The 10,889-nt window shown below is 33.7% G+C and overlaps 1 protein-coding gene across 1 annotated transcript; it reads right to left on the bottom strand.

Annotated features, from left to right (window-relative positions):
• Nucleotides 1-315: 315 nt before the first annotated feature.
• On the bottom strand, nt 316-10,461 carry LOC149772427 (homeobox protein EMX1-like). Its single transcript, XM_089947859.1, has 5 exons — nt 9,743-10,461; nt 6,861-7,033; nt 3,417-3,632; nt 2,014-2,174; nt 316-1,693 (listed from the first exon to the last, which is right to left on the bottom strand). The coding sequence occupies exons 1-3, from the start codon at nt 10,260-10,262 to the stop codon at nt 3,468-3,470; spliced, it is 858 nt and encodes a 285-aa protein (XP_089803985.1). The 5' UTR covers nt 10,263-10,461; the 3' UTR covers nt 316-1,693; nt 2,014-2,174; nt 3,417-3,467.
• Nucleotides 10,462-10,889: the final 428 nt, after the last annotated feature.

Genomic DNA, 10,889 nt, shown 5'->3' with positions numbered 1-10,889 from the left:
TATGCACTTTCTTATTGATATTGTCAACTGTTAACTATGCACTTCCTTATTTATCTTGTCAACTGTTAACTTTGCACTTCCTTATTAATCTTGTCAACTGTTAACTATACACTTCCTTATTGATCTTGTCAATGTGTGTCTATGCACTTCCTTATAAACTCATAAGTGCAAAGCATAATACGCAAAATCGTACAAATGTAATATTCAGTATTAAACATCAAAACTTTCAGACACTCGTTTGGCTTAAAATAAAATAAAAATCTCTTGGAATTTAATACAGTGAGAATGGATACAACAACACGTGTAACTTCAAGATCTTTTTTCTCTGCAATCCTTTATTTAAATCATAATAGAAACAAAACAAAAAAGAGACAACTATATCATTCGTTGAACAAACTATCGTATTACATAAACATAAACAAAATCATCAATTCAATCAAACGTTTGTAAAACAGGTAAAGATTAATTATTGAAATAAATGCTGATGTAACTAACGATGCCAAACAGTGATTTTCCTATAACAGGACAAAAACTTATTCAATAGATAGATAGATAGATAGATAGATAGATAGATAGATAGATTAAATAAAATCCCCAACAGTTATCATTTGACCGTGAAAGAAACAGTAAATATAAGTTAGTAATAAACGGCTTACAATTGATAGCTTATTGATTTCCATGAATACTGCTAAGATCAGACCGCTCTAGTGGCCTAGTGGTTGGAGCGTCCGCCCCGGATGTGGGAGGTCGCGGGTTCGAACCCCAGTCAAGTCATACCAAAAACATAAAAATGGTACTAACAGCTGCCTCGTTAGGCGCTCATTATTAAGAGGACTAGTCGGCTGGATAATGTGACTGAGTGGGACATCGTGCTACATGTTTGCGGTATGGTGAAAGGCATCACTATAAACTGCCACAATGCAGACATTGTAGCGATATGACTCTAATTGTTAAAGCTACGTTAAAAATCCAAATCACACACACACACACACACACACACACACACACACACACACAAAGAACTAAATGTATTACAATCAGGATATCTCCTTCATTTCAAAATTCCTTCGCTTTAATAAGCCTGTTTATTTCAGACAGTTTTCAAGAAAAGTGTAATTATACGGTCTTTTCTTCAAGATCGAGGCATCCATTTATAAATGCCTACAAACGGTGCATGTGAATGTGTTTGGCCCTAAATTAACTCCATGTTGTAAACTCACTGAAGGCATTTAAATCGTCATAGAAACCGGATATCATTTACAAGCGTACGTTCGTCTTGCGTGCCAAAATGTGGTAATCTTGACTAATGTGCATTCAGTAGATAAATACGTAGCTGATCATTATACATTGCATACAAGTTAACATTGGTGACTGGTTCACTTTTAAAAACTAGATTTATATTTTGAAACCAAATTTAAACATACAAATGAAATAAGTCTTATTTTCTGTTTGAAATGGTAGATTCGTGCAAATGGAATCTTGAACATGACGCTTGCTGTTTTTCTTTTTCACCCCTTCTTCACATTTCGGAAACTTCTCACGCAAAATATATCCCACCACTACCACGTTTTGTGGGATCATAGGACATATTTCCTCCTTTATCGTTCATGAGAAGATCTTTCTATCTTTCAGTAGTTCAATATATACATAGATCCGCCTTAGTAAATGTTCCGCTTCGATGGATTACATAAATCTGAAATGGAAACACTTATTATAACTCTTTATAGAAATCAGCACATCCATTATGTCAAACTAAGACAAATCGTGAGCTAAACTTATTCACGAATTGTGTCATTATTTATGAGTTTTGATTTTCGTTCCAAGATGGTGATGCGGAAAGGATAAAATAAGGTATGGAATGGATCAGGAACTTAATTTGGCAAGAGTAGATAGGCAAATGCGCAAATCGAAAAAGGCATGATTTAAACTAACGCACTTCCACAAATGACAGCAACACCAACAAAAGAATAACGGCACCTATGTACACCTAAACAAATTCCAACAATAGTTCACCTGATTATTATAGGGGACGTATGTAACAGCAAGAAAGTGGTCCACGGCAAGAGTCAGTCAAGGAGTGCACTGCATCATACGGCTTCGGATATATATATATATATATATATATATATATATATATATATATATATATATATATATATATATATATACTGGACCTGTAAAGAAATATGACAGAACATAAATGTTGAAAATGATAGTGAATCAATGAGGAATGAGACAAATATTATGACATCACAAGCTAAAGACACAAATGAATCACGAGAGTTTCCCCCTTCTGAAATGTGTATTATAAAATGATTGTCTTTACCTCCTGAAGTCAGTCTAATTAGATGTTATATGAATTAGACGATATATCTATTATTATTATTATTATTATTGTTATTATTATTATTATTATTATTATCATTATTATTATTATCATTATTATTATTATTATTATTATTATTATCATCATTATTATTATCATTACTATTATTATTATTATTATCATTATTATTATTATTAGTATTATTAGTATTATTATTATTATTATTATTATTATTAGTATTATCATTATTATTATTATCATTATTATTATTAGTAGTAGTAGTAGTAGTATCATTATTATTATTATTATTATTATTATTATTATTATTATTATTATTATTAAAAATATTAAAAATATTAAAATTATTATTGAATGTCTGTCGTATATTTCATTGGCCAACATATTATGAAAAAGTTATAAATGTTCTTGGCTCACAATTTCTACGGAAAGAAGCAATTTGTGGTTGAAATTATTGGGCAATAATATATAGTTATTGTAACTTATAAACGCTATTCAGTAATCAATGGAACGACGAAACTGGTTTAACGGATTAAAATATACTTTGGGTTGTAACAAACATAGAAGAAATTATGCCCCTCTTTTCTCTCTCTCTCTCTCTCTCTCTCTCTCTCTCTCTCTCTCTCTCCAACCATATACAACACCAGGATCTTCCAAATGCAGTTGACCAAAGAATATCATGTTTGTCAGACAATGATTAGATTCATAAAACAAGCTGACAAAACAAAGCACAGAACAAGTACTAAATTGATGTGTGCTTTCTGGTCCTTATAGTCCATTTCTCAATGGCAAAGCACGAAAGATAAAACAAATAACAAGAACATAGAGAAAGACATAAAAATACACAACTGTATATAATGGTTGTATTTCTATATACTTGTTCATTAGCGAAAAATAAAAGTTAAAATAAAGTGTCCGATTTGTAAACATGTGTGTTGCCTTTTAGGTGAACGGTGACAAAATGAGATCAGTCCACCCCATCCTTGCGCACACACGTAAACACACACACACACACACACACACACACACACACACACACATATAATATGTAAATTACGCTGCAACAAATTACCTATTCCATCTCAAAATTGGTACTTTAAGGCATAGTTCTTTCCCACATTATTCAGTTGTCGATGTCGCTTATATCACATTCTGATTCTGAGTCACTTTGAATAGATTGGTCCAAAGACTTGTCACTTGTCTGTCCGTGGGAGGGACAATTTGATTCTTCGTCTTCTGTTTTCACCCTTTTGACTTTCGTTCTTCTGTTTTGAAACCAAACTTTAACCTGGAAAGTAGAAGTGATGAAAAGCAATGTTTAATGAAAGATCATTACAATTATTTTTGTACAACTTATTTTATTCAGGAAGGACCTCCAACCCATTTTATTCAGGAAGGACCTCGTCTCCAACCAATTTTAATCAGGAAGGACCTCTCCTCCAGCAAATTTTATTCAGTGGGACCCCGCCTTCAACCCACTTAATTCAAGAAGGACCTCGCCTCCAATCAGTTTGGCTGCCAAGACTCAACAACAAAACCAAACATTTTGAGCGCTCGATATTCCGAGAACGTTAGCACTGAAGTTCAAAATCGATACTCCGATAAATGTATCATTTGATGAATAAATGCACCTCTTTATTACTTAAACTATTACTCAATGATATAATGTTATAAACTTTAAAGAATTATGTGCCTAATCCCTCGCACAGTCTAGCGAAATCATTAAAATTGTGAAACCCAGTATGGGTCCCTCTTGTGTCCTCGTTAAAATTGTTAAAAGCAGTATGGATCACTCGAGTATCCTAATTAAAATTGTGAAATCCAGTTTGAATCAATCAACATAGTCTAATGTACTCGTCATGATTGTAACAATCCAGTATGAATTAACCACACAGACTAGTGTAATCAATAAAATAATTAAACATTTATTTGATACGTCACAACAGATATTAGTGTCAAATATGAATTATTTTGGTACAAGTATCTACATAATTTAGAATGGAAAAGACTCCAAATATATAATAAGCGCATCGTCACGTAATGAGTTCGGTTAGCTTCTTTCCTCTATTGTTCAAACTACAGAAACAACTTGACTTTATATCTCGAGTTTAGTACCTACGTAGCCTATGTTCGGGGAGCAAATTACACGAAACACTTTCCGTAGTACATATTTTCCTTAATATTCTCATACAAATAGGTCACTAATTAGGATTTATTACTTCTTGTTGTGCGTTATCTAGGATTTTTAGACGCCATTCGTAAAATGCTGATGTATTATACCCAACCTGTTAATAGTGTTATAAAAAAAACACATGCGTGATAGTAATGCTAGCTAATGCCAGGTTTTGAAATTCAATCCCTGTAAAATCACAAATCCATACCTGTTTTCCTGATATCATGGACTTCACTCTGCTAATTGGCATTTAGTTACAGTATGTAAGACAGAAAGGTCATATATATGGAGATAGAGAGTACTACAAAACCGAGATAATCCCCACCCACCCACCTATCTGCACCCAAACGTGGCTGGAACTATACGCTTTGTTGGCTGGTTAAGCGTTAATTTTAGGACGTTAGCACTCAGAAGGCTATATAGTGTCAAATTCCATGGCAGTCAAGCACCCTGCCCAAAAATACATATCACCAGGCGGACACAGCAGCCAAGCCACCGCAGTTTCTAATTTAAAAACAAAAAGAATATAATAGTATTTCCATCTGACTCTAGCTATTTCCAATTTCCGACACCAAAAAAGCAATTTGTCAAACATTGATTGATTGATTGATTAATTGATTGGTTGATTATATCATCTAAAAGTTGTATTCGAGGGGCAGAACAGCATCCCCACATTCTATCCATAATTGATATTATTTTCATATTTGGCACTTTGTGCTATATTAATTTATGTCCTGACGTGAAAATGAAATAATACCATCACATGTTTCTCGTAAGAGATGGCATTGTATTGGATGGAGCATGATATGCACGACTTTATAACCTTAAGTTATGTAATTGAACTTTCATTTACTTCATATATGCAATAAAATAAGTATTAATCTTTTTGCTGATTTCGTCATAAAGTTGAAAGAACCAGTAAACCTATTAGCGAAGGTCAAAGCGATGTTTACTGATTCAGAAATCTACATAGTCATCTCAACAAAAGTCTGTGACTAAAATATTAGCAAGAACTTTAATATAAAAACAAGTTTTAAAAAACATACCAGGACGTCATCATTAGTTGTTATGGAAAATTGATATACGTTTTAATCTCAACACGTATATACATTCTCAGTTTAATTCGGGGCAGGTCTTTTTCTGTAAAGTAGCCTTCCAAAGAGAACGTAATGGACAAAAAGCAATCAAGATTTTAACTAATATGGTCACATATCGAAATATGAAAATTCCCTACTGATGGTACTATTTACACAGCCATTATTGCACAAGATTATGATAATTCAACCTTATCTATTGCACAGAATTAGTGTTCAACCCTGGTGGTCAAAAGGCCACTTAGACCTGAGTATTGCTGGGAGTGGCCAAGCGTAGTTATATCTTTCCTTGATCCCAGGCAACAAAGAGATAAAATCAGGCGGATGACGGTTCTTTAAAATCTGATTCGCCCTCATCGTGTAAATCATTAACAGCGATTTCGCTTCGGGTTTCGTTTCACACTGACTGGAATTGCGGAGTTATCTTGGATGCATCCAAGCAAAAGAGAAAGCTTTTCAGGTTTCATGAGAAGAATACGGCTAATTTCTAATCATGACGGCTTTATTAGTCCACATTTCACCAGCAGCAATGGTGACTTTATTGAGACCGTGGGCGTATTAAATTGTAATTGTTGTTGCCCTCGAGGACTTAAGTGGGGCCCTATCAAGATCGACAGCCGCATCGTCAAAATCAAATGCCAACAAAAGAAGCGTTTGATTGCCTTTAAATTGACTAACTGCAGACAATCGAGATTTCAGTTGGGACTTGGGGTTTTTGGTTGGTCGCGAGTGTCCATCACTCAAGTAAGACAACAGATTACGTTTGCTAAATAATGGAATACATTAACTTGTCATGGTGGCCTTAATGCAGACATATTTTAACGTTAATTATAAACTAATTAGGTAATACGTGTTGCCAAAAAAGGTTTCAACGTTAGCGTGTATGTTACTGTGGACATGGTTTTAAAATATATTCATTGTTATACTATGGAACTTCGTTAACTCCCATTTAATATATCGTATTCATTGTTATATGTTGGTACTGTGTGAACTCCCATTACATATATCATAATCATTGCTATACTATGGTACTTTGTGAACTACCATTAAAGACAATATCATATTAACTAACATAACACTACTTTGTGACGTTATATTAAATGAAACTGAACAGATGGGAATGGATAGTCGATAAGAAAAATAACAAATTGATCTCAAGATGGCAGCTATACCAAACACGTGTCATTGTTGTTTAGTTATTTATTTAAAGATTACTAAAGAAACCTAAATTAGGGAATAAAATCGTTACCTGTGTTTCAGAGAGCTGCAGTTTCGAGGCCAGATCTTTCCTTTCCTGACCCACAACGTAGTGGCTTTTCTCAAATGCCTTTTCCAATTGTAGCAGCTGAGAAGGTAAGAAAGCTGTTCGAATCCGCTTGGGTTTTCGGTACGGATGGAAGTTTATCCCCGGAGTTCCAGGGACTAAAGAAATATAAGAGACGTTCATTTTATAGCTGCCCGCTTTTTGCTACATTTGTGTGACTTTCTAACAGTCATTATACACAGCATTTCTAGACAATTGTCATTGTATAATATGTTTCAAACCAACACTCCTCTTTGACATGATTTGTGGGAAGTGATGTTTATCGAAACGAACTTTACTCCACGTCATTAAAATCAGTCATCTTGGATGATAGTAATTTCAAGTGAGTCATCCTGAGTATGTATGTATGTATGTATGTATGTATGTATGTATGTATGTATGTATGTATGCAGGTAGGTAGGTAAGTATATATTTAGGTAGGTAGGTGTATGTGTATGCTTATATACACTGTGGGTAACGGCACATCAGCACAACAATGGCCATATGGCGATGATCAAAAGGAAATTTTAAAACAATAAAAATATAAAGATTTGCACAAAAAATCATGAAGATGGACCGTTCCGAATATACATAAACAAAGTATTGAAATATAAAATATACAGATTTTAAAGATCTGTCAAATATATATAAAATAAAAGATTAAAGTAAAATATTCGGCTCTAAGTGATAAGAAATGACGATACTTTAATCTTTATATCGCATGTAAGATAACATCTTGTCATATTTAGGGCTATGAGATATTGAATGCACGTGTGTATATTTCTAGACTTGTAGACTAAATGATCAATCATTTGTGTGTCATATCCGATTTTAATTGCCCTGTTTTAACTGTAGTAATCTGTTCAGGCGTCAAATAATTTTCTCTCATCTCACACGAGTTGGAAATACTAAATTTCAAGAAAATAAAAAAATAAGTAACTGCCTTGAAAAAAATATTGTCAGATACAACAAAATTTGTTTTATCTTTATGAACCTCTCACTTTATCCGTTAATTTCAGCTGTTAGATTTCTACAAATAATTATATACTTGATGATGTGGATTATATCGAACATGGAAATCACGAAAGATAGCCCAGAATTAATATTCAATAAGAAATCACAACCTGAGAATAAATACGTGTTACAAAGTTTTTATAAATTTTTAAATACCATGATACATAATTAATTAAAAATCACAGACACATTGCTCAATATATATGATTCACTGTAATTTTCTGAATAGCATGAGGAAGACAGAAAGACAGAGACAGAGAAAAAGAGACTGCAATGAATTTGTTTTGTGCATGACTAACTAACCCGATTCACCTAAAAACAATTTCAAGCAAAGTATGAAGCAAGCCCATTCATTTATGTATCGAGTAAACACAAAGCGTACTTAAAATATTCGAATACGAATACAGTCTTGATCTGTCTATTTTAAGAAGCCATAGTGCCAGCTCAGAGAGGGAAAAAAATGAAATTTAATGTTAAAACGCTACAATTAAATTCGTCAAAATAAACATATAAGTCATTAACCCTAATGCATCTAATTAAGAGAGTCGTATTACATTAATTATTCTTATGTGCTTTGAATACCGGAAGTACATGACTAAATATGCATTTGAAAATATGAAATGACTCTAATTATTAATTCTAAATTACAATCCTTAATGTTGAGTATATTATTTGATTGCTTACTTGTGAACGCATTTTATATATTAGGCTTGTATTTAAATATGCTTTGGATCAGCATACACATACTGTCTTGGAATATTTATATTATACGTACTACTCAGGGAACTTAATGAAAGCTATCAAAAATGTATATTTGGGGATTCCATGCCGGCTCTGAAAGTTAAGCCCCTTTTGAATTTCCTACGCCGAATTTAACTGCATTTTTAAAAAAAATGGATAGTATTTATATTTTATGCAATCGCTTTTAAACGATGACCACGAAAAAAAACAACATACAATTGTGAAAAGTGTTACAAATACAGTTGTGTTCTGTTTTCCGCTGTTTTTTTTTTTCTCTTCTTCTATATCACACTTCCAGATAGATAGATAGATAGATAGATAGATAGATAGATAGATAGATAGTACCTGCCAAAAGCATTATTCTGATATAAACCTCATCTGATGATGATGATGATGATGATGATGATGATAATTGTGACGATGATTATGTTATTATTATTATTATTATTATTATTATTATTATCATTATTATTATTATTATTATTATTATTATTATTATTATTATTATTATTATTATTATATTTTCTTAAGTGCCCATTGCCATTTTAAGAATAAATAATAACACAACCTTTAAGCAAAATTCTGTGATGATTACAAAGTTAGAACTTTCACATATAAATTACGCCCCTTGGACTTTTCATTGATATGCATTTCATGACTTCAAAGTATTGTATTACAGGAACACGTTGTGTTTAGCCGCACTGTATGAAACCTTCGAAAGATAAAAAATAAAAAAAACCCCTCCTTTAATGCTGGAATTGAGCTAGAAAGAAAAACAAGTGGTCATTTAACTGAAATGTGAGAGAAGACGTAGTGAAAATGTAATCGATTTTAAAGTCTTACCGTCTGTGCTTGATTATAAGTCAGTCCAACTGCAAACTACTCATACCCATACATGTTGTCGCAAAATGCGCCGGCAGAGTTGGGTCAATGCAGTTTATTAGGGGTAATCAGTAGAACAAAGAACATAGACCCTGATCTGTACGCGCATTATGCTACGACACATTAGAATCTTTGTTGTTTGCAGTTGGACTCAAATTATAAGCGAGTACTTACAGTGTTCTTTTCCTTACCTCCGAATCTTGGCATAAAATAACCCGGAGACCTTTCAGCCAAATACGGGTACATGTGTCGAAAGTCTCTCATGCTATTGAGTACCATTGGGTGAAATGGTGACACGGATGGAATTTGTTGAGAATGCATTCCCCGTATATTCAACGATGACAGGGTATGTCCCCACATTCTTGAGGGTCCACATGGAACTGTATTTTGCAAAAACACGTCATGAAAATGTTTTACAGACTCCCCTGGGATCATAGTCTCTAACATGTCTCTAGAGGCGACAAAGCCTCTGATGTCACGCAAGTCTCTGACGTGTCGGCCGGGTAATACTGCATGTAAAGCGTCCGCGTTTTTAATATCTACCTCTTTTCTGTCAATTCTGTCCTCGTGTACATTTTCTATTACTCGGTATTTCGTGCGACTGTTTTGCGAAGTAGACGGTTCCAATTTCTCATTCTGTTTACCTATTATGGAGTCAATAGTAAACTCCTTCGAACGCCTTGGACACGGTACCACAATTATCGCCGTCATGACAAGCACACCGATACGGTTGTAGCACAGAATTGTCCGTTATTATTTTATATGAATTCTCTTAATCATGCAAGACCAATTTTCTTTCTCAAGCGATTTGACTATATTCGATACACTCGTTTGCACAGAGCTACTTTGTAGTTACCTACAAATTTGCACATGCAACAATTAGACATAAAGAACTAAAGCATCTTAAACGCTTTAGGTGCGATATTGAAATGACTCCCATTTACACCACTACTAATTTCATCATTTGCATAAACCCCTCCCCACCTTGCAACTGAGCTTTAGAATGTGGATAGGAAGCACACACAAAAAAAGAAAAGGGGCGGAGTTTCTAAACTTGTGCGCTGTTGAACTTTTCTATTGGCCTATCTTACGGCATTAGTCCACACAACTCCACTTAGTTGTGATTTTATCGCACTTTTCAAATTATGGTTTAATTGATTTCAGCCGAGCGCAGAGCTATCGGCTTCCATCTGACGCGATAAGTCGTTACTATTTTACTATACAGTAAAAAGGGAATAATTGTATCAACTAATGTTATTATGCAGATGGACACGGGACCTAATAAAACTGCCGAACAGTGGTAAATGACACGAGACCTCATAAAAGGGCCGAACAGTT

This window comes from Sinohyriopsis cumingii, unplaced genomic scaffold (genome assembly GCF_028554795.1).
Source record: "Sinohyriopsis cumingii isolate HCF-2022 unplaced genomic scaffold, ASM2855479v2 utg001510l, whole genome shotgun sequence".
Classification (NCBI taxonomy): Eukaryota; Metazoa; Mollusca; class Bivalvia; order Unionida; family Unionidae; genus Sinohyriopsis; species Sinohyriopsis cumingii.
This window is presented reverse-complemented; position numbering and strand designations above follow the sequence as displayed.